Consider the following 24,635-nt stretch of genomic DNA (forward strand, 5'->3'; position numbering starts at 1 on the left):
ACCTTACATGTTATGGATTTCATGTTATCCGTTACTCCCCAACCCTGTATACAAGTTAAAGTTCATAATTACATAATGAGGACAGCAATCACTTTTGCTACCTGCACTGCATGGTCGAAGCAGGAGAAGAAGAGAAGCTCACTCCAAGGATGTCAAAACTTCCAAACGGTTGGTTATGAGATGGGGTGAAATACAAAGTTGTGCTATATTTTTATTGGCTATGTCATGGCACATTTTTCAAGATAACTAATAATACATTACTATCTCTAACACTTTTAATCTGCAAAAACGGCAAATTAATTAGTCGGTAGTGGTGACATCAGATCAAAAGTGTAGGCGGTGGGGCTCAGCTCAGATACCTACACAGGCCTACACCATATACATAATTTACACACACACGCACATACACACACACGTCAGCACAGACTGATCCAGCTCAGATAGGCCTAGCTCATGAGCTCGACCAGCAGCAGGTTTTAATTTGGAATGGAAAATGAATGTGTTTATTCAATAGATGTCTCTTCATTCACAGTTTAACCATTTTAAATATTGCCACCCATCAGACTATTGTCAATTTAATCTTGTTTTTAGGCTACATCTATTATTACATGTGTGAAATTTGTTTCGATATACACTGTGTACCAAACATTAGTCGCACCTTCCTGATATTGAGTTGCACCCCCTTTTGTCCTCAGAACAGCCTCAATTCATCAGGGAATAGACTCTACAAGGTGTTAAAGGTGTTTCACAGGGATGCTTGGCCAATGTTGACTCCAATGCTTTCCATAGTTTGGGTGGTGCACCATTCTTGATACACACAGGAAACTGTTGAGCATGAAAAACCCAGCATCGTTGCAGTTTTTGACACACTCAAACTGGTGCCCCAGGTCCCTACTACCATACCCTGTTCAAATATTTTCTTGCCAATTCGCCCTCTGAATGCACACAATCCATGTCTCGAATGTCTTAATGCTTAACAATCTTTCTTTAACCTATCTCCTCCCGTTCATCTACACTGATTGTAGTGGATTTAACAGGTGACATCAATTAGGGATCATATCTTTCACCTGGTCAGTCTATGTCATGTCTATGTCTATGTCATGGAAAGAGCAGGTGTTCCTAATGTTTTGTATACTCAGTGTAGCTCATATGTAGTTTCAATTGGCCATTATCAGATGGGCAGCCAGCTGTCGGGTGAAGGAAGGGCAGGGGGGGGGTGACATGTCCTGCTATAACTGTTTATCAAACAAAAATGTTAACATCAGTGTGTTAAATATACTTTAGGAAAAGTCAGGGACATGACACTTAAAATGGCAAAGATATTACAATTTTAAATTAATATATTCTATCTGCACTTCTAGTGTTAAAGAAACAGCACCTCTCGTGTTAGCCAAACAAACCGAATGGGGGGGTTAGACCAAAGGTTGCTATCTATAACCATGTGTGGGGACGTTAGCTAACTAGGACACTCGACAGTTCAGCTAGCCAACTCTGAAAGGTGGGAACCGACAGAGCTAGAGCCCACTAGTAGAAGTTGCTAAAACTAGTGGAAAACTGTTATTAGCGGGATATTAAAGCAGTGGAACTAGCAAGCTAACAGCACTAATTGCGTGAAGGCTAGGCTACAGAGGTACTGTAGCTAGCTGACAACAATACTGCTAACAAGCTACCTTAGGTAACTTCACTCTGTGTAGGTGAAGTGGTAACCCATACCAAATGGAACAGTTAAGCTGAGAGCTAGGTTTTCTTTAAAAAGCTCTTAAACAGGTTCAGAATCAACAGAGGCGAAAAATGAGGGGAACCAGGGCAATGCATGGTGTTATATAGACTGGTGGGGCTTAACTCACAATGCCCTAATTGGCCTGTTAGGCGTGATTGAATAAGGCTTCAGCGAATGACCTGCACGAGGGTATGTCCCATAGTGAGATGTTGAACTGAGGCCACTGGAAGAGAACCCAGGAGTAGCATATCCTCCTCACTTACTACAGATCCAGTGGTAGGGTGGTGACACAACGAGAGTTCCAGCATATTCTGAATAGCAAACACCAAGTTAGAGATCAGTGGATACTACAGGACAAAAACAGAGAATGAACGTGGAGAATCAGGAAGGGAAGAGGGAACAGTGGAGCTCTAAAACAGAGTTCCTCCTCACAGTTTGTGGTAACGTGGTCGGCCTGGGAAATGTATGGAGGTTCCCCTATCTCTGCTATAAGAACGGTGGAGGTGAGTTATATTTGGGGAATCCCCCAATATGGGTTGTTCTATAAATTAGGGTGGCAGTAAGGATTTATTGTAGTGGACATCTTTTTAGGGCTGTTACAAAGTAATTGATAAAAATCTGTAACTTGTTTAATTATTGTTACAACATTAAGATTTAAAGAGGTGCTTCTACACCTGCATTGCTTGCTGTTTGGGGTTTTAGGCTGGGTTTCTGTACAGCACTTTGAGATATCAGCTGATGTACGAAGGGCTATATCAATACATTTGATTTGATTTGAAAGGGGGAACATAGTTGAATCAAAACCTGTTTACACCCTTTCTCACAGTTGGAGTTTTCACAGATTTGGCAAAAATCATGTGACATAAAACACTACCTTTCTTTCCTTACATTTTTGACAGTGTTATTTGTCGTTTTTATACATTAAGTTGCTCCAGCATCTGTGTTAGAGATGTCGACAATGACTATGGTGTGTATGGTGTGTCTCCTCTCTAACGGCTAGGAAGCTCAGATTCAAACACCCATTAGACAGCTCTGCAAGCGTTATAATGTCAAAATACGTTCCTTACTCACCAAATATGGAGCTTCACTGAGCAATTAGGAATATTTTCAGGCTTTTTATTAAGACCTTTTTTGGAGGTACATACCAGCCATAACTGGAGTAAATGAAGATAGTGAGTAACAGTAATATTTGGTGAGGAACAAACGTATTTTGACATTATAACGCTTGCAGAGCTGTCTAATGGGAGTTTGAATTGGAGCTTTGTGGGCATTAGAAAGGAGACACTCATCGTCAACAAATCTCTAACACACAGATACTAGGTCAATGTTGAGCATTTAACAATTGACTTAGACATTTAACTTCAACCCTGAATGAACCATGGACCTTGCTGTCTGACAGTTTTTTAAATTCAAATTCAAATTTATTTATAAAGCCCTTCTACAATCAGCTGATGTCACAAGGTGCTGTACAGAAACCCAGTCTAAAACCCCAAACAGCAAGCAATGCAGGTGTAGAAGCACGGTGGCTAGGAAAAACTCCCTAGAAAGGCCAGAACCTAGGAAGAAACCTAGAGAGGAACCAAGCTATGAGGAGTGGCCAGTCCTCTTCAGGCTGTGCCAGGTGGAGATTATAACAGAACATGGCCAAGATGTTCAAATGTTCATAGATGACCAGCAGGGTCAAATAATAATAATCACAGTGGTTGTCAAGGGTGCAACAGGTCAGCACCTCAGGAGTAAATGTCAGTGGGCATTTCATAGTCGATCATTCAGAGTATCTCTACCGCTCCTGCTGTCTCTAGAGAGTTGAAAACAGCAGGTCTGGGACAGGTAGCACGTCTGGTGAACCGGTCACGGTTCCATAGCCGCAGGCAGAACAGTTGAAACTGGAGCAGCAGCACAGCCAGGTGGACTGGGGACAGCAAGGAGTCATTAGGCCAGGTAGTCCTGAAGCATGGTCCTAGGGCTCAGGTCCTCCGAGAGAGAGAAAGAGAGAGAGAGAGAGAATTAGAGAGAGGATACTTGAATTCACACAGGACACCAGATAAGACAGGAGAAATACTCCAGATATAACAGACTGATCCTAGCCCCCCGACACACAAACTACTGCAGCATAAATACTGGAGGCTGAGACAGGAGTGGTCGGGAGACACTGTGACCCCATCCGACGATACCCCCAGACAGGGCCAAACAGGCAGGATATAACCCCACCCACTTTGCCAAAGCACAGCCCCCTACACCACTAGAGGGATATCTTCAACCACCAACTTACCATCCTGAGACAAGGCCGAGAATAGCCCACAAAGATCTCCGCCACGGCAATCCCAAGGGGCGGCGCCAACCCGGACAGGAAGATCATGTCGGTGACTCAACCCACTCAAGTGACGCACCCTTCCTAGGGGCAACATGGAAGAGCACCAGTAAGCTAGTGACTCAGCCCCTGTAATAGGGTTAGAGGCAGAGAATCCCAGTGGAAAGAGGGGAACCGGCCAGGCAGAGACAGCAAGGGCGGTTCGTTGCTCCAGTGCCTTTCCGTTCACCTTCACAGTCTTGGGCCAGACGACACTCAATCATAGGACCTACTGAAGAGATGAGTCTTCAATAAAGACTTAAAGGTTGAGACCGAGTCTGCGTCTCTCAAATGGGTAGGCAGACCATTCCATAAAAATGGAGATCTATAGAAGAAAGCCCTGCCTCCAGCTGTTTGCTTAGAAATTCTAGGGACAGTAAGGAGGCCTACGTCTTGTAACCATAGCGTACGTGTAGGTATGTACGGCAGGAGCAAATCGGAAAGATAGGTAGGAGCAAGCCTATGTAATGCTTTGTAGGTTCGCAGTAAAACCTTGAGCATTGCAGTAGTCTAACCTAGAAGTGACAAAAGCATGGATTCATTTTTCTGCATCATTTTTGGACAGAAAGTTTCTGATTTTGTTGGATTAGATCAATGTTGGAAAAAAGCTGTCCTTGAAACAGTCTTGATATGTTCGTCAAAAGAGAGATCAGCGTCCAGAGTAACGCCGAGATCCTTCACAGTTTTATTTGAGACGACTGTACAACCATCAAAATGAATTGTCAGATTCAACAGAAGATCTCTTTGTTTCTTGGGACCTAGAACAAGCATCTCTGTTTTGTCAGAGTTTAAAGGTAGAACATTTGCAGCCATCCACTTCCTTATGTCTGAAACACAGGCTTCCAGGGAAGGCAATTTTGGGGCTTCACCATGTTTCATCGAAATGTACAGCTCTGTGTCATCCACATAGCAGTGAAAGTTAACATTATGTTTCCGAATGACATCACCAAGAGGTAGAATATATCGTGAAAACAATAGTGGTCCTAAAACGGAACCTTGAGGAACACCTGAAATTTACAGTTGATTTGTCAGAGGACAAACCATCCACAGAGACAAACTGATATCTTTCCGACAGATAAGATCTAAACCAGGCCAGAACTTGTCAGTGTAGACCAATTTGGGTTTCCAATCTCCCCAAAAGAATGTGGTGATCGATGGTATCAAAAGCAGCACTAAGATCTAGGAGCACGAGGACAGATGCAGAGCCTCGGTCCGGTCCGGCCCAAAAATAAACGTCTATGATTGGTTCAGATTTGGTCCGGTCCGGCCTTGATTTGGCCCAAATGTAGACGTCTATAATGTACTGTGCTGTTCTGTACTGAACTATCCTCTACCTTACTGTACTGCACTGTACTCTACTCAAATGTACTCTACTGCTGTACTGTGCTGTCCAAACTTGTGAAACATTGGTTCAGATTTGGTCCAGTCTAGGACATTTTGTCAGCCAATTATTGTCATGCAAAAGACTGCTCATGGCATTTGACCGTTAATTAACATAAACATGTTTAACATCTCCAGCCCTCAATGCATACAAGCCACTGATGCGCACCTTTGGAACATCTACATTTAAAAAGTCTAATAAATACATTTAATATATCACCATAATAATAATACATCCATCATTTATTTTAATCAGGTCTAAAGAAACATTATGACATGACGAAAAATGTATTTCAGAAGAACAGAATATGAGTTGGCCTACTGTAGGCCTATGACCTATGTTATCTGGTTATGCTCCATTACATAGGCTAGGGACGCACTTTCACTGGGGATGGGGGGGACATGTTTTATCATTGGAATGTGATACAAAATGAGGCAACGGTAACAGGTAGTCCACCTGTGGTAAATTCAATAGATTGGACATGATTTGGAAACACACATACCTGTTTATATAAGGTCCCACAGTTGACAGTGCATGTCAGAGCAAAAACCAAGTCATGAGGTTGAAGGAATTGTCCGTAAAGATCTGAGACTGGATTGTGTCGAGACACAGATCTGGGGAAGGTCACCAAAACATTTCTGCAGCATTGAAGGTCCCCAAGAACACGGTGGCCTCCATCATTCATATATGGAGGAGGTTTGGAACCACCAAGACTCTTCCTACAGCAGGCAATCCGGCCAAACTCAGCAATCGGGGGAGAAGGGCCTTGCTTGGTCAGGGAGGTGACCAAGAACCCGATGGTCACTCTGACAGAGCTTCAGAGTTTCTCTGTGGAGATGGGAGGACCTTCCAGAAGGCCAACCATCTCTGCAGCACTCCACCAATCAGGCCTTCATGGTAGAGTGACCAGATGGAAGCCACTCCTCAGTAAAAGGCACATGACAGCCCACTTGGAGTTTGCCAAAAGGCACCTAAGGACTCTCAGACCATGAGAAAAGATTCTCTGGTCTGATAAAACCAAGATTGAACTCTTTGGCCTGAATGCCAAGCATCACGTCTGGAAGAAACCTGGCACCACCCCTATGGTGAAGCATGGTGGTGGCAACATCATGCTGTGGGGATGATTTTCAGTGGCAGGGACTGGGAGACTAGTCAGGGTCGAGGGAAACATGAACAGAGCAAAGTACAAAGATATCCTTGATCAAAACCTGCTCCAGAGAGTTCAGGACCTCACACTTGGGTGAAGGTTCACCTTCCAACAGGACAATGACCCTAAGCACACAGCCAATACAACGCAAGAGTGGCTTTGGGACAAGTCTCTGAATGTCCTTGAGTGGACCAGCCAGAGCCCAGACTTGAACCTGATCGAACATCTCTGCAGTACTGAAAATAGCTGTGCAGTGTCGCTCCCCATCCAACCTGACAGAGCCTGAAAGGATCTAAAAAGAGGAATGGGAGAAACAACCCCAAATACAGGTGTGCTTAGCTTTAGTGTCATACGCAAAAAGACTTGAGGCTGTAATCGCTGCCAAAGGTGCTTCAACAAAGTACTGAGTAAAGGGTCTGAATACTTATGTAAATATGATACATGAGTTGTTTTTTTATAGATTTGCAAACATTTCTAAAAACATGTTTTTGCTTTGTCATTTGGAGTATTGTGTGTAGATTGATGAGGAGGGAGGGATCTATTTAATCAATTTTAGAATAAGGCTGTAACATAACAAAATGTGGAAAAAGTCAAGGGGTCTGAAAATATTTAAAGTTAGAAGTTTGGCCATAGAAACCATGACCAAAAACAGACGTCTTATATACAATATATCCGTAAAATACAGTACCATTCAAAAGTTTGGACACCTCTTTATTTTTACTATTTTCTACATTGTAAAATAATAGTGAAGATAATAAAACTATGAAATAACACATACGGAAATATGTAGTAACCAAAAAAAGTGTTAAAATCTAAATATATTGAATATTTTAGATTCTTTAAAGTAGCCACCCTTTGCCTTGATGACAGCTTTGCACACTCTGGCATTCTCTCAACCAGCTTCACTTGGAATGCTTTTCCAACAGTCTTGAAGGAGTTCCCACATATGCTGAGCACTTGTTGGCTGCTTTTCCTTCACTCTGTGGTCCAACTCATCCCAAACCATCTCAATTGGGTTGAGGTCAGGTGATTGTGGAGGCCAGGTCATCTGATGCAGCACTCCATCACTCTCCTTCTTGGTCAAACAGCCCTTACACAGTCTGGAGGTGTGTTGAGTCATTGTCCTGTTGAAAAACAAATGATAGTCCCACTAAGAGCAAACCAGATGGGATGGCGTATCGCTGCAGAATGCTGTGGTAGCCATGCTGGTTAAGTGTGCCTTGAATTCTAAATAAATCACTGACAGTGTCACCAGCAAAGCACCCCCACACCATCGCACCTCCTCCTCCATGCTTCACAGTGGGAATCTCATGTGGGGATCATCTATTCACCTACTCTGCGTCTCACAAATATACAGTGGTTGGAAACAAAAATCTCAAATTTGGACTCATCAGACCAAAGGACAGATTTACATTGGTCTAATATTCATAGCTCATGTTTCTTGGCCCAAGCAAGTCTCTTCTTATTGTTGGTGTCCTTTAGTAGTGCTTTGTTTGCAGCAATTCGACCATGAAAGCCTGATTCATGCAGTTGATGTTCAGATGTGTCACGGTTTTCCTCCTCTTCGTCTGACGAAGAGGCGAGAAGGATCGGAGGACCAATATGCGGCGTGGTAAGTGTCCATGGTTTTAATAGGAAAACTCAAACATGAACACAACTACAAAACAAGAACCGTGAAAACCGAAACAGCCCTATCTGGTGCAATAAACACAAAGACAGGAAACAATCACCCACAAAATACCCAAAGAATATGGCTGCCTAAATATGGTTCCCAATCAGAGACAACGATAAACACCTGCCTCTGATTGAGAACCACTCTAGGCAACCATAGACTTACCTAGACAACTAAACTGAACACAACCCCATTAATCTAATAAAAACCCCTAGACAAGTCGAAACCCAATAAATCACCCATGTCACACCCTGGCCTAACCAAAATAATAAAGAAAACAAAGATAACTAAGGCCAGGGCGTGACAAGATGTGTCTGTTACTTGAACAATGTGAAACATATATTTGGGCTGCAATTTCTGAGGCTGGTAACTCTAATAAACTTATCCTCTGTAGCAGAGGTAACTCTGGGTCTTCCTTTCCAGTGGCGGTCCTCATGAGTGCCAGATTGATCATAGCGCTTGAAAAGTTTTTGCAACTGCACTTGAAGAAACTTTCAAAGTTCTTGACATTTTCTGGATTGACTGACCTTCATGTCTTAAAGTAATGATGGACTGTCCATTTCTCTTTGATTATTTTGAGCTGTTCTTGCCATAATATGAACTTGGTATTTTACCAAATAGGGCTATCTTCTGTATACCACCCCTACCTTGTCACAACACAACTGATTGGCTCAAACGCATTAAGAAGGAAATACATTCTACAAATGAACTTTTAACAAGGCACACCTGTTTAATTTAAATGCATTCAAGGTGACTACCTCATGAAGCTGGTTGAGAGAATGACAAGCGTGTGCAAAGCTGTCATCAATGCAAAGGGTGGCTACTTTGAAGAATCTCAAATATAAAATATTTGTTGATTTGTGTAACACTTTTGGGTTACTACATGAGTCCATAGTTTAGATGTCTTCACTATTATTCTACAATGTAGAAAATAGTAAAATAAAGAAAAACCCTTGAATGAGTAGGTGTGTCCAAACTTTTGACTGGTACTGTACTTTTCAACTTTCGTTTACAACCGAAAATTAATGGGAGTTTAACTTCCGTAAAATACGGATGTTCTACGTAATTTTGTTCATTGAAGTTGATAATTTGCTATTTTCTGCTTGATTTATAGCAGGGTCTAGAAATATTTTTTACAGAGAAAGCATAAAGGTAATGAGGTAATGTTTTCATGTTTCTATGTGTCGGCTTGGACACAGAGTCTTCAAATAATATTTTTGCAGGAATCTCCTTGCGAATGATTGTGTGTGTGGTGCACAGAGATGAGGCAGTCATTCACAAAGCATGTTAAACACTATTATTGGTCACAGAGGCCATGCAACTTATGTGACTTCTTAAGCAAATGTCTACTCCTGAACTTATTTAGGCTTGCCATAACAAAGGGGTTGAATACTTATTGACTCAAGACATTTTAGCTTTTCCTTTTGAATTACTTTGTAAAAATGTATAGAAACATGATTCCACTTTGACATTATGGCGCATTGTGTGTAGGCCAGTGACACAAAATCTAAATTTAATACATTTCTAATTCAGGTTGTATCACAACAAAATGTGGAAAAGGTCAAGGGGTGTGAATATTTTTTGAAGGCACTGTATAGTTCTAGGCCTTTGTCGTTGTTAGGAGTTATTGACCAATTTGCCATATTTTTCATTTTATTCCTGTAAGCACACACTTGAAACTACATAACAAGTGTTTTTATTTTTGTTTAAACCATTTTGAAATGTTTATCCCATATCCCACATTGGCCCTTTAGTTAATAGAAAGATCTATATTGCTTTAAAAAGTGGGTTAAGTAAAGATACCAGTTACCAGTATGAATATAAGTTAAAAAGGGAGCTTGATTCGGGTCTGTAGGGCACAAAATCACTAGTAGCCTGCCTATATTGCGAGTTCACAACATACATATTTATATATGTCTGTTCTTAGGTGCCTTCCTTGTGCCCTACCTGCTGTACGTTGGGCTATGTGGTCTTCCTCTGTTCCTTCTCGAGACATCAATTGGTCAGTACACCCAACAGGGCATTGTCACATGCTGGAGGAGCTTATGTCCGCTTGCTGAAGGTGAGATGTTGCTATACTCCTTCATTCTACTACAGGCAAAAAGGTTAAAGGGATAATTCACCCAAATTACCAAATTACACATTGTTATCAATACCCTGTAAGCAATCCATACTTTTTCCTGGTCCAAAGACTTATGCAGAGAAAATAAACCAATATTTAATTGTGTAATTTGAGTGAACTATCCCTTTAATGTCCCACCTCATATTACCTGTTAATTCTCCACAGGTGTTGGCAGGGCAGAGCTTCTCATCCTGATCTATGACTCTATCATTTACCTCGTGATCCTGGCCTGGACTCTATTCTACCTGGTGTTCTCTTTCAGTTCTCAGCTACCTTGGGCCAGCTGTGGTAACACCTGGAACACAGGTTGGTAGGCCTACATTCTCTGCATGGGGGTAAACCAGGTTATATTTTACCAGAAAACAATGATACATACACAAAGTTACTGTATATATGTTTTTGGGAGAGAATTACATTTGACTTTAATTACTTTTTGATTAGATCAATGTGTGGATTTCTCTTCACTAAACCATACTGCCAACTATACCTCCAAAATCACCACTACTTCTGCTGCCACTGAGTTCTGGGAGTAAGTAGCCTGCCCCACACAACACAAAGCAGCATAAGATAAATACTGTATATGAAAACTCTGCAAGACCTCCCTTTAATAATTATCTTACACTAAAATGATGTACAGTATCTGAAATGGCACCTATTCCCTAGAATAAAAAATTGTGCACAACTTTTGTCCAGTGCCCATATGTCAAATGTATTGCATGATATAGGGAATAGGGTAACATTTCAGATGCAACTTAAATGTAGCTTGAACTGAAAGTCTTCCTCTATCCCTGTTTATACCTGGTGCTAACATGTGTCCTTTGTCCTCATCTTGTCCATATGCTGATTGTGCCCACATTTTTAGACAGATTTAGATTATTAAAAGGCGCATTGATCTTTCTGACCACCTCCGGAGGAAGTCAGGCACTGTGTCTGGATTTCTTACAAGATGGATATGGACAGTGAAACCATTTAAATCATCATTATCCCAACCTCTAAAATCATTGACAGGTGACACCATTTATGAAATCAACATGGACTAGGAAATCTGTTCACAATTTGGACACAGTGAACAGCATACCATGTGTAGACAGACGCATGTCTAAAAATGTGGGCACAATCAGAATGTGGATAAGATCAGAACAAAGGATGCATGTTCGCCGGTAACCAGAATCCCGATATTTCCCAATTCCCAAGAAAAAATAATAATATGAGAACTCGGACAAGTAATAACAATTTATATGCTGCAGTAATGCAAAAACACAAAATAAGCAGGTGAAAATAGCTGTATAAAACAACATTAACTCTCTGGCTTCATTCATACATTAGACCAGGCATTCCAATGCTAGCAGTCTACCATATTGACTCAACATAAAGTCCCCAATAGAAAACATATCTTACTTGCATGGCTTCTATGAATTGCATTGCTGACTATCATGTGTAGGCGACCTCTCGACGCAGTTACGAATCTCCAACCTAACTGTGTGGCACTGGCAAAGGCTTCAAAATATAAACTGTGGCTAGGCTATTCACTGTTTCCAAAATGGCTGATAGATTGTATCCACAAAAGTATCTAGGAAACAAACATTTGCAACATTGTTCCATGTAACACTAACAAAAGTGAGAGCACGGGCTTGACTAGTCACCAGGTATAAACAGGGCTTCTGTTGCCCTCCCCCAGGCGTCGTGTGTTGGCTATCTCTGGAGGCATTGAAGAGGTGGGCAGTGTAAGATGGGAGCTGATGCTCTGTCTCCTCGCCTGTTGGGCTGTCTGCTACTTCTGTATCTGGAAAGGAATCAGGTACTCAGGAAAGGTCTGTATAAGAGTTTATGTATATCTTACTACTACACATGATTACACCAGTAAATGTTAAATTACTTCACACATCCATGGAACTACCATACATCTGATTGTTTAGGTACAGGTGGTAATTGTGCTATGGTGGTAAGTTTTGTTTTTGTCCATACTGGTCCATTTCATTAGGTGGTGTATTTCACTGCCACATTTCCCTATCTGATGCTCTTGGTGTTGCTGGTGAGAGGGTTGACTTTACCTGGAGCTTGGGAGGGGATTCAGTTTTACCTGTATCCAGACCCAGTCCGCCTTGCAGACCCCCAAGTAAACATTTGCACCCTTTCATTTGCACATTCATTGAAGAACAAGTTCCAAGCTAAATATGATCAAGTCTTTGCATTCCACTTCTCAATTTCGTGCTGTCGAATTTCTACATGCACTAATGAATCTCTCGCCAACCAGGTCTGGATGGAAGCAGGAACGCAGGTGTTCTTCTCCTACTGTATTGGACGGGGAAGTCAAACTGTTTTGGGAAGCTTCAACAAATACAACAATAACTGCTACATGTAAGACTGTTCCGTTTTAACAATACATTTTGTTTCTTAAAACATCTATACTTCAATGGATATGTAGAATTTAATAAAGAACAACTTATTCCAATTGTATTAGTTTGAGCACAGTTATAATTAGCATATTTTATTTTATGTCCATTCAGGGACAGCTTTTGGCTGTGTCTGCTGAATGGTTGTACCAGTTTTGTGGCTGGATTTGCAGTCTTCTCGGTGCTGGGATTCATGGCACAGAAACAGGGTGTTTCTGTCGCGATGGTGGCAGAGTCAGGTATGGTGTGGCCGTCACAGTGGCCTTCTGTTACAGCTTTGTGCTTGTTAAAAACGTGTCAAAATGTTTTACGGATGCAGTCAGTTCAGTATGTCACAGCATTATTTAGGGTTATAATTAGTGTCTTAAATGCAATGCTTAAATGCTCAATATGAATGTGAAAATGACAAATGCATTTACCATTTTCACATTCCAATTGAGCATTTAAAACATTTACATTTATAATTTTCACATTCCAATTGAGGATACATGCACTGCATTTCTACTTTTTACATTCCAATTCATCATTGCATTTTAGAATTGGCACTGATAACGATCCATAATGTTGTAGCATACTGTGCCATGACATGCACACAAAAAACTGCATCTGTATCATATGCTAAGAGCATAGCTATTATGTTATTTTCCTCCCATTCTTGTTTACTGTTGCTCCTAGGTCCTGGTTTGGCATTCATCGCCTTCCCCCAGGCAGCAGCCATGATGCCCTTGCCACAGCTCTGGACGGTCTGCTTCTTCATTATGCTTCTTCTGCTGGGAATTGACACACAGGTTATTTACCATACCTAAAGACCATGCCCAGCCAACACAGAATGTTCTTGTAACATTCCCTTAAGGTTCTCTTTTGGTTATTTGACAAATAACTTTCCCACAACAACTTTCCCACAACGTACTGGGAACCAAACTTTGTTAGCTGGATGTGGTCTACATGCAAGGGTTGATAAAAAAAATGGATTGTGTTGATCCCACAATGTACTGTATCTTGATGTCACTTTTATCTTCCTTTTTTTATTTTAGTTTGTCATAATGGAGGGAGTGATAACATCTTTCACAGACTTATTTCCTGTTACACTGCGAAGGCCCAGATATCGAGAGGGATTTGTGCTCCTCTTCTGTCTCTCCTGCTTCCTTATACAGCTGACTCTGATCACAGAGGTGAGACATTGAATTAGCTCCTAATCAACTGTTTTAGACAATGTCCAGAATGATAATGAGTTTAGATTAACTGTACATAATAGAGTGTAAGGAAAAGGTCAAAGAAAAAATAGAACTTCTGTGCAGGTGAGGTAAATTATAAAGTCCTGCCCTCCGCACACTGGCGTGCACACTAGGCCCAGACTGCAAGGTAAAGTATGTTTCATAACAGCAGGTCGTCATTGTAAATAAGACTTTGTTCTTAACTGACTTGCCTAGTTAAATAAAGGTTAAATAAAACATTTAAAAATCTGGAAGTGTTGCAATGACCACAGTGTTGATTTACTGACTTCATTAATCTAGCTATCTTCGGTGATATTGTGTATGATTGCTTCCATGTGCTCCATCTCTGATTCTACACTTCACATATGAATATCAATAGGATCAGCTTTAATATTGCAGACAGATTGTGGCTTCCATCAATGTAATTGTCTGCAACATTTCCAATTCCTCATATATTTTTGGGGTATATATACACTACCGTTCAAAAGTTTGGGGTCACTGAGAAATGTCCTTGTTTTTGAAAGAAAAGCACATTTTTTTGTCCATTAAAATAACATCAAATTGATCAGAAATACAGTGTAGACATTGTTAATGTTGTAAATGACTATTGTAGGTTGAAACGGCTGATGTTTTATGGAATATCTACATAGGCGTACAAAGGCCCATTATCAGCAACCATCACTCCTGTGTTCCAATGGCACGTTGTGTTAGCTAATCCAAGTTTATCATTTTAAAAGGCTAATTGATCATTGGAAAACCCTTTTGAAATTATGTTAGCACAGCTGAAAACTGTTGTTCCTATTAAATAAGCAATAAAACTGGCCTTCTTTAGACTAGTTGAGTATCTGGAGCGTTCGCATTTGTGGGTTCGATTACAAGCTCAAAATGGCCAAAAACAAAGTACTTTCTTTTAAAACTCGTCTATTCTTGGTCTGAGAAATGAAGGCTATTCCATGCGAGAACTTTCCAAGACACCTAGGACACTAAAGAGGCCTTTCTACTGACTCTGAAAAACAACAAAAGAAAGATGCCCAGGGTCCCTGCTCATCTGCATGAACGTGCCTTAGTCATGCTGGCCAGGGAAATAAATTGCAATATCCGTACTGTCAGACTCCTAAGAAAGCACGACAGGGAGACAAGATGGACAGCTGATTGTCCTCGCAGTGGCAGACCACGTGTAACAACACCTGCACAGGATCGGTACATCCCTACATCACACCTGCGGGACAGGTACAGGATGGCAACAACAACTGCCCGAGTTACACCAAGAACACACAATCCCCCCATCAGTGCTCAGACTGTCCGCAATAGGCTGAGAGAGGCTGGACTGAGGGCTTGTAGGCCTGTTGTAAGGCAGGTCCTCACCAGACATCACCGGCAAAAACGTTGCCTATGGGCACAAACCCACCGTCGCTGGACCAGACAGGACTGGCAAAAAGTGCTCATCACTGACGAGTCTCGTTTTTTTCTCACCAGGGGTGATGGTCGGATTCGCGTTTATCGTCGAATGAATGCGTGCTCCACCGAGGCCTGTAGTCTGGAGCGGGATTGATTTGGAGGTGGAGAGTCCGTCATGGTCTGGGGCTGTGTGTCACAGCATCACCGGACTGAGCTTGTTGTCATTGCAGGCAATCTCAACGCTGTGCGTTACAGGGAAGACATGCTCCTCCCTCATGTGGTACCCTTCCTGTAGTCTTATCCTGACCAGACCCTCCAGCATTACAATGCCACCAGCCATACTGCTCGTTCTGTGCCTGATTTCCTGCAAGACAGGAATGTCAGTGTTCTGCCATGGCCAGCAAAGAGCCCGGATCTCAATCACGTTGAGCACGTCTGGGACCTGTTGGATTGGAGGGTGAGGGCTAGGGCCATTCCCCGCAGAAATGTCTGGGAACTTGCAGGTGCCTTGTTGAAAGAGTGGGGTAACATCTCACAGCAAAAACTGGCAAATCTGGTGCAGTCCATGAGGAAGAGATGCACTGCAGTACTAAATGCAGCTGGTGGCCACACCAGATACTGACTTTTACTTTTGATTTTGACCCCCCCCCCTTTGTTCAGGGACACATTATTCCATTTCTGTCTGTCACATGTCTGTGGAAATAGTTCAGTTTATGTCTCAGTTGTTGAATCTTATGTTCATACAAATATTTACACATGTTAAATTAGGCATCTAATTCCAGCTTATAGATATATACAGTGGGGCAAAAAAAGTATTTAGTGAGCCACCAATTGTGCAAGTTCTCCCACTTAAAAAGATGAGAGAGGCCTGTAATTTTCATCATAGGTACACTTCAACTATGACAGACAAAATGAGAAAAAAAATCCAGAAACTCACATTGTAGGATTTTTTATGAATTTATTTGCAAATTATGGTGGAAAATAAGTATTTGGTCTTTTGTTTGTTTTTAGTCCCATCCTTCAGCTTCCCTCAACCTCTCCCATCTATCTCTGAACACCATCCAGTTTTGATTTCTGAAGGACATTTTTTGGTTCTTCTAATCTACAGGGTGGGATCTTTGTGTTCCAGCTCATTGATTACTACGGCTGCAGCGGAGCATGTGTTCTCTTTGTGGCTGTGTTTGAGTCACTGGCAGTGGGATGGATCTTTGGTAAGTGTAAATCCACTGTGACTGCAGACTTTTTTTTCACCCCGGCCACGATGGTGGAAAAACATGAGTCTTAGCCTTCATCTCAAGCACTAGAGTTGTAGTGGTGAAAAAGCCCCATTATACTATACACAACCACTCAGTTTTTGTAATCATTTGGTTTGTAAACTGCCTTTCTCTCATTGTCTCCTGGACTTGCGTTTATAGCCGTGGGGAAGGAAATCTGAATAAAAAATGTGTCTCTCTAGCACTGGGCCTTTACTAGTATTAGTGGACCGATATAGATGTCTGTACATAGGCTGGTCATCCAGGTTTGTACCTGCACAATACAGCAATTGAGTACATTGAAACATCAAGTGGTTTATGATGATGTGATGTGGCTCGGTTGGTAGAGCATGGTACTTGCTTTGCTAGGGTTGCGTGTTCGATTCCCACAGGGGACCAGAATGAAAATGTATGCACTCACTACTGTAAGTTGCTCTGGATATGAGCGGCTACTAAAAAGGACTGCAGCACCCCCACCCCTAAACTACTTCCCGTGGCTATGCGTGAGTTGTCAGTAAATCTGTTTTAAAATCCTCAGGGGCAGATCACATGGAGGATGCCATTAAGGACATGACTGCACAGAGACCGTGTGTCCTCTTCAGACTGTGCTGGCGTTACTTCACCCCACTTGTGTCTCTGGTGAGTTAGATTGGTGCTTGTGGTAAATATTTAAAAGTAGACATATGGTTAGACATTTAAAGGTAATTTCTGATTGAACCAACATTACTGTATACAGCCTCCAACCACGCTGAAACATTGCCTTTACATGTAAATTGCGTGGATCGTCCGTGCTATGGCTTGAGTCTAGGTCTTACTCATTGGGTGCTTTGCTTTTCCTTCATATCATCCCAGAGTTCCTTTATTTTACACATGGTGGACTATAAGCCTCTCAAGTTTAACCGCTGGTACATGTACCCAGACTGGGCCTATGCACTGGGCTGGGCCATGGCCCTCTCCTCCATCCTCCTGGTGCCACTGTGGGGGATTGGCAAGATCTGCGTTGGCACAGGCAGCCTCAGACAGGTTTGTACTTAAGTCAAATACAGATGCGCTTATCCAGAGTGATTTACAGTAGCAATTAGGGCTAAGTGCCTTGTCCAATGGCACAGATTTACCAAGTCAACTCTGGGATTCAAACCAGCCCAACGATCCACCAGGCTACCCTGCCACTCTTGTAAAATACTATATAGAACGGGATGCAGAGACTTATACTCTTATTTAAAAGGACACCAATTCTGGCATTTAAGGCCTTGTTCTACTTACCCAGTCAGGTGCTTTTGGGTAATATTGCATTAATACTAGCGTTGGCTTGTGAAAATTCATCAGGTGTGAATGAAACTACACATACAAAATGGTTTGATGCAAGTGTGAAACAAGGCTGCATATGTAAGTATAGTTTAACCTATTCAATCTCTTTCTTTACTAGCGCTTGGCTGTCCTTTGTCACCCTGATGATGACCTCCCTCTAACCCGGCAGGGGAAATGCCAAAACTCAGAAATGGAGACATTGCAAGATATTAACCGCATATGAGCTTCATTTTGCTTATTAAGGAGACAGCTATGCGCTGGGCATTAGCAGTGATATTGTTTGAAAGCTTGTTTATTAAAACTCTCATGCAGTGGCAGTCCTTGTATTTATCAACTGACCAATTGTGTTTCCATAGGCCAGGGCCTTTTTTGCTTTGGTTAGGCACACGAGGATAATTTACCAAAATGACTCGGTAGTCACTTAAAGCAATTGATGTGTTTCCAATGGTATAGATATGAAGCACTACCACATTCAAAAAAAAATTGGTCAGGTATGAATGGACGCAGGACCTCAAAGACATCTTTACACTGGTCTAGCAGCTGGAAGTTTGTGGGAAGCTACAAGCAATATTGAACTTTGTCATGACAATATTGACCAAAATATGGCCCTTCCTAACATCTTCCCTTTTCCAAAGTAGTGTAAAGGACCCAAACATTTAGAAGTAAAGGTGGAAGGTCACCGTATATTTTATTTTGTCCTAAAGGCATTGTGACAAAGGCAGATGACAACTGAGAAAATACACATGTGAAATTTGACAGCTTAGTTGTGCTAACAGAAAATTACTGTTCCCTGTTGCGTAGCAAACAAAGTTGAAAAATATGTGATCCCCCAACCTTTATTCAAATTTCACTCCTTGACAAGTCACGAGACTCAGACACAAGAGGGTAGAACACATTTCAAACTTTGCTTGTTAGGGGGAGGTAGTTGCAGAAACAATGGAATGTTTAGTCGACTTCCTCAATGGTTGGTCCAGATGATCCACCACCTCCAGGAGCAGCACCACCAGCTCCAGGGAATCCGCCAGCCATGCCCTCAGGCATACCGCCGGGCATCCCACCAGCACCCTGGTACAGCTTGGTGATGATGGGGTTGCACACCTTCTCCAACTCCTTCTGGTGGTGCTCATACTCTTCCTTCTCAGCAGTCTGAGAAATGCAAAAAATTAGCAAAACATACGACTTGAAGATCTCAATATATTTCACTTAAGTCGCTCAGACATCCAAGGAAGGTATTGGGCCATCTTTGGTCTTTCGACCTCTGGTGGAAACTACGAATGGCAGGAGTAAACTTCATCACAGCAAGTGGTCCAAGACAGTACAAGTCACCCCAATTAAATTCTTACCTGGTTCTTGTCCAGCCACCCGATGACCTCGTTGCACTTCTCCAGAATCTTAGTCTTGTCCTCGTCACTGATTTTCCCCTGCAGTTTCTCATCCTCCACAGTAGACTTCATGTTGAAAGCGTAGGACTCTAGGGAGTTCTTAGAAGAGACCTTGTCACGCTGCACATCATCCTCACACTTGTACTTCTCAGCCTCCTGGACCATGCGCTCAATGTCCTCCTTGCTCAGGCGACCTAATGGAAAATAATCAAATCAACCAATGTTTGACCTAAACTACAATTAACTGTACTAGATTTGTCGCTCAGACATCCAAGGAAGGTATTGGGCCATCTTTGGTCTTTCGACCTCTGGTGGAAACTACGAATGGCAGGAGTAAACTTCATCACAGCGAAACTATTGGGGCCAGGGCTAGTAACCATAGCCCATTTTCCAGTGTTAAACTACAATGCCATCCAACATTACCCTTGTCATTTGTGATGGTGATCTTGTTCTCCTTCCCAGTGCTCTTGTCAGCAGCAGACACGTTCATGATGCCGTTAGCATCAATGTCAAATGTGACCTCAATCTGAGGAACACCGCGAGGTGCAGGGGGGATTCCAGTCAGCTCAAACTTGCCCAACAGGTTGTTGTCCTTGGTCATGGCCCTCTCACCCTCATACACCTGGAGGATACAGTCAATATTAGCAAAACATACATGTCTTCAAATGAGAAGTACATTTCACCAAAAGCCGCTCAAGACATCCAAGGACTTTTGGGCAATCTTTGGTCTTTCAACCGCTGGTGGAAACAACAAATTGCAGGAGTAAACGGCATCAGATAGTGGCCAAAGGAATGAGGAAACATTGCCCTGAAATTGACATTTCTTGCAGGCCCCCCTCACCTGAATGAGCACACCAGGCTGGTTGTCTGAGTAGGTGGTGAAGGTCTGAGTCTGCTTGGTTGGGATGGTGGTGTTACGTTTGATCAGGACGGTCATGACACCTCCAGCGGTCTCAATACCCAGGGAGAGGGGTGTGACGTCCAGCAAAAGCAGGTCCTGGACATTCTCAGACTTGTCACCTGAGAGTATGGCTGCCTGGACAGCTGAAAATGAGAATGGGAGGTTAGACACATGGAAAAACATTACTGTAGACGCACTGTGCCATTGTCGCTCAGACATCCAAGGAAGGTATTGGGCCATCTTTGGTCTTTCAACCTCTGGTGGAAACTACGAATGGCAGGATTAAACTTCATCACGGCGAAACTATTGATTTAAGGCTCATTATAGAAGCCCATTGGCCACAGAGCAAACAAGATTATCAGTGATTCACCTGCGCCATAGGCCACAGCTTCGTCGGGGTTGATGCTTTTGTTGAGCTCTTTGCCGTTGAAGAAATCTTGGAGCAGTTTCTGGATCTTGGGGATACGAGTGGAGCCTCCGACCAGGACGATGTCGTGTACCTGGGCTTTGTCCATCTTGGCGTCGCGGAGGGATTTCTCCACTGGGTCAAGGGTGCCACGGAAAAGGTCTGCATTGAGCTCCTCAAAGCGAGCCCTGGTGATGGAGGTGTAGAAGTCGATTCCCTCGTACAAAGAGTCGATCTCGATGCTGGCCTGGGTGCTGGAGGACAGGGTGCGCTTTGCCCTCTCACATGCGGTGCGGAGACGGCGAACAGCCCTCTTGTTGTCGCTGATGTCTTTCTTGTACTTGCGTTTGAACTCCGCGATGAAGTGGTTGACCATGCGGTTGTCAAAGTCTTCTCCACCCAGATGAGTGTCTCCAGCAGTGGACTTGACCTCAAAGATGCCATCCTCGATGGTCAAGATGGACACGTCAAAGGTGCCGCCACCCAGATCAAAGATAAGGACATTCCTTTCAGCACCGACCTGAAACAGAAGAAAACATTCAGTATTTGCAATGAGTACAAGCAAGCCCTGATCTATGACATGGTTAAATATTCGCTCAGACATCCAAGGAAGGTATTGGGCCATCTTTGGTCTTTCAACCTCTGGTGGAAACTACGAATGGCAGGAGTAAACTTCATCACAGCAAATAAGCGCTGCATTGCAGTCCTTTTCAACAGAAAAAATATCAAGTAATGGAGTTAACCTTCTTGTCCAGGCCGTAGGCAATGGCAGCAGCAGTTGGCTCATTGATGATACGCAGCACATTCAGCCCCGAGATGGTACCAGCATCTTTGGTTGCCTGGCGCTGGGAGTCATTGAAGTAGGCAGGTACGGTAACAACAGCATTGTTGACAGTCTAGGGAGAAAAAATGTACATGCATTTGAATAATCCAATAGACCAGTCATGGTAAACTAAAAACACCTTCCTGTTACAGAACCAGCCACACAATACTTACTTTCCCAAGGTAGGCCTCAGCAATCTCCTTCATCTTGACCAGAACCATAGATGAAATTTCTTCTGGGTAGAAGGACTTAGTCTCTCCTTTGTATTCAACTTGGAGCTTAGGCCGAGTAGAATCATTGATAACTTCAAAGGGCCAATGCTTCATGTCCGATTGAACAACTCCATCATCAAACCTGCGGCCAATCAGTCTCTTAGCATCTGCAACAAGACAGCCAGTTAGATTTAGCATTTTCTACAGCGATAGAGTCAAGTGAGTTAAATGGCGTATCACTCAGACATCCAAGGAAGGTATTGGGCCATCTTTGGTCTTTCAACCTCTGGTGGAAACTACGAATGGCAGGAATAAACTTCATCACAGTGAACAAGCATTGCCACAAAGTCAAAAATTATAAATAACAATCTACCTATTTTAGGAGACATTACCAGAATGTAAAAACGTACCGAATACTGTGTTGCAGGGGTTCATGGCAACCTGATTCTTGGCAGCATCACCGATGAGCCTCTCAGAGTCAGTGAAGGCAACGTAGCTTGGAGTGGTCCTGTTGCCTTGGTCGTTGGCAATGATTTCAACCTTGCCATGCTGGAACACACCCACGCAGGAGTAGGTGGTCCCGAGATCGATGCCGACTGCTGGTCCCTTAGACATGTTACCTGGACAATGAAGAACAGCATGGTGTTAGGTAACAAATGGACACTATGCAAGAATACAACAAACGCAGTAAAAATATCAGCAGTCACTAGAAGCCAATGTGGTCATCAAAATACATTGGTCATTTGTAAACATTAGTTACCCCTCTAGGCCCAACTGCACATTGTAGACTCAAGTACCATCCTAGGAATGTTCCAATGTGGGACAGGTCTTTGAAAACTGCTAAATTCGTGTTCACATTCACAATGGTATTCCTCAACCTAACCGAGTAAGATTGATGCGACATTGTATTGTCAAGTAGTATGGTAGAGTCCTGATTTTGTTTGATGGTCATTGGACATCTTCACCGAAAAAGCAAAACACCTCCACTCCCGTCATTGTTCCGAGACATGAAATCATTATACGAAGTCGAACCCTGTAGCTACATTGACATTGGTTGTCAGGGATAGTTCCAGATTTACATTTTGCCACCTCAGGCACTCCATAGTGCCATTTGCCTCAGGGGCAGGGATGAATGTAGATAAACAATTAGTCATTGTGGTTAATTACCACATGTTCTCAAATGTGTAGGAAATTGGCCCGTTGGAAGTTACAAACTACCTACTACATGGCACAGTTCAGGCTGGATCTGATTTCACCCAAGAAACGGCAGCGAGCGCACTGAGCTCACAGGGGAAAATATTCCTCAAATAATTGAACCAAAGTCAGTCAATTAGTGGTTTGAAATAATAAGTTACATTTAAAGCCACTAAGCATAAACCGCAGCCATTACCTGGTTGCCAAAACTGATATTTTCCCAAATACAGTTTATGCAACAGCTATAGGGTAGACCGGTCGCACCATCGAAACTACTGAATTTTTTTCCAAAGCCAAAAATACTTTCAGAAAATAGAAAGTAGAAGCAGAAAGAAGCTTGTGACCCGGAAGCATAGAAATGGCGCACCTATATCAGACCCTCCGCTTTTAAGACTTTCAATGAGAGCTCTATAACTCGCATGCGAATTACCGTCAGGTCGCCCAAAAAGTTAATTCAATTGATTTGATACCATTGACTAGAAAAACAATAAACTTCCCTTATTTTAAGTCCTTCGCTCAAAATAGTGATCGCTATAAAGAGATCTTAAGATATAACAGCCTATGAGAATAAGGTCAGCAAAACTAAAGTATCGACTAACCAATAAAACGGTTTAATTCAAGATAAGGTGCTCATGTCGACACCAACTTCAGCAACAGATAACGGTATGTACCGGTATTACACTTCAGAAAGAACTACGGACGTCCTTTTGTGCGTCACATCACGCGGGGTGCAGAGTCTCTAGAACGTTCTAGAACTAGGCCGAACACGAGGGTGGTCGCGCGCCATATCCTGGTATACCGCATACAACCGTTGTTACCTAGCGCAGTGACAAAACTGTTTGAAACTGTCGATCGAATGTCAATCAAATAATTATTAGCTGTGATATTAACCACGACATTAAAGGATGACCGATTAGTTAGCAAGCAAAGGCCAACCAAAAGCTAACTAGTTGCCCAACGTTAACAATTAAATGATATCAAATAGGATAGAACATGTAAATATATTGCAGTAATTCCGAGTTAAAGCTAGATCAGTTAGGTAAGTTTTACAAGGTTTAATTTGTCGACTAGGTGATATTAGTTAAAACTACAAGGCCAAGTAGTTAATTTACGTTAGCCAGCCTTGTCTTCCGGATATAAGAGGTACCTGCTTGTGGTCAGCAAAATAAATTACGGTGAACTAAAAAAAAAAGGCTTTCTTTATTACATTACTATTAAATTAAACTACTTCTTACTTACCGAATAAATTATTTGACCGAAGGTGATGCTGATGTTGATCGGAGTTGAACAATGGCGAAGCCTCCCTTTCTTCGCCTTGTGTGTTGTGAGAGAAAGAAGGAAGGATAAGTCTACCATTACTATATAAACGGCAAGGCAACCAATCATAGCTCAGGATTCAACTTGACATTCCAAAATACCAATAAAAACACAGGCTGTTGCTCCCTCCCACTTCCCATGAAGACGTCGGGTTGCGTTCGCACCGGATACACTTTTTATTTATTTATTTTTTTATTTAACCTTTATTTAACCTTTATTTAACCAGGTAGGTTAGTTGAGAACAAGTTCTCATTTGCAACTGCGACCTGGCCAAGATAAATCATAGCAGTTCGACATTTACAACAACACAGAGTTACACATGGAATAAACAAAACATACAGTCAATAATACAGTAGAAAAAGAATGCAGTGAGTGCAAATGAGGTAAGATAAGAGCGTTAAGGCAATAAATAGGCCATGGTGGCGAAGTAATTACAATAGAG

General features: G+C 42.4%; 2 protein-coding genes and 5 non-coding genes across 7 annotated transcripts; 1 reads left to right on the plus strand and 6 right to left on the minus strand.

Moving 5' to 3' along the window:
• The first annotated feature begins 1,462 nt into the window (after positions 1-1,462).
• Positions 1,463-18,275, plus strand: LOC110537636 (sodium- and chloride-dependent GABA transporter 2). Its single transcript, XM_021623821.3, has 14 exons — positions 1,463-2,223; positions 10,198-10,332; positions 10,558-10,698; positions 10,834-10,921; positions 12,071-12,203; positions 12,374-12,508; positions 12,647-12,750; positions 12,900-13,024; positions 13,461-13,573; positions 13,820-13,957; positions 16,506-16,608; positions 17,189-17,289; positions 17,503-17,673; positions 18,077-18,275. Exons 1-14 carry the CDS (start codon positions 2,088-2,090, stop codon positions 18,179-18,181), a joined length of 1,728 nt encoding a protein of 575 aa, XP_021479496.2. The 5' UTR covers positions 1,463-2,087; the 3' UTR covers positions 18,182-18,275.
• Positions 18,276-18,627: 352 nt separating this feature from the next.
• On the minus strand, positions 18,628-24,186 carry hspa8 (heat shock protein 8). Its single transcript, NM_001124232.1, is given in 9 exon segments — positions 18,628-19,104; positions 19,302-19,534; positions 19,764-19,962; positions 20,182-20,384; positions 20,612-21,167; positions 21,391-21,543; positions 21,644-21,849; positions 22,093-22,302; positions 24,116-24,186. Coding segments are annotated over 8 exon segments (1,956 nt in total). The 5' UTR covers positions 22,298-22,302; positions 24,116-24,186; the 3' UTR covers positions 18,628-18,903.
• On the minus strand, positions 19,167-19,260 carry LOC149979187 (small nucleolar RNA SNORD14). The gene has a single exon (XR_016485438.1). It is a non-coding gene; the product is annotated as a small nucleolar RNA SNORD14 (small nucleolar RNA).
• LOC118937902 (small nucleolar RNA SNORD14) lies at positions 19,599-19,692 on the minus strand. Its single transcript, XR_005035311.1, has one exon. It is a non-coding gene; the product is annotated as a small nucleolar RNA SNORD14 (small nucleolar RNA).
• Positions 20,449-20,542, minus strand: LOC118937903 (small nucleolar RNA SNORD14). The gene has a single exon (XR_005035312.1). It is a non-coding gene; the product is annotated as a small nucleolar RNA SNORD14 (small nucleolar RNA).
• Positions 21,240-21,333, minus strand: LOC118937905 (small nucleolar RNA SNORD14). Its single transcript, XR_005035314.1, has one exon. It is a non-coding gene; the product is annotated as a small nucleolar RNA SNORD14 (small nucleolar RNA).
• On the minus strand, positions 21,919-22,012 carry LOC118937901 (small nucleolar RNA SNORD14). The gene has a single exon (XR_005035310.1). It is a non-coding gene; the product is annotated as a small nucleolar RNA SNORD14 (small nucleolar RNA).
• Positions 24,187-24,635: the final 449 nt, after the last annotated feature.

This window comes from Oncorhynchus mykiss, chromosome 12 (genome assembly GCF_057628025.1).
Source record: "Oncorhynchus mykiss isolate SJ-2025 chromosome 12, ASM5762802v1, whole genome shotgun sequence".
NCBI lineage: Eukaryota > Metazoa > Chordata > Actinopteri > Salmoniformes > Salmonidae > Oncorhynchus > Oncorhynchus mykiss.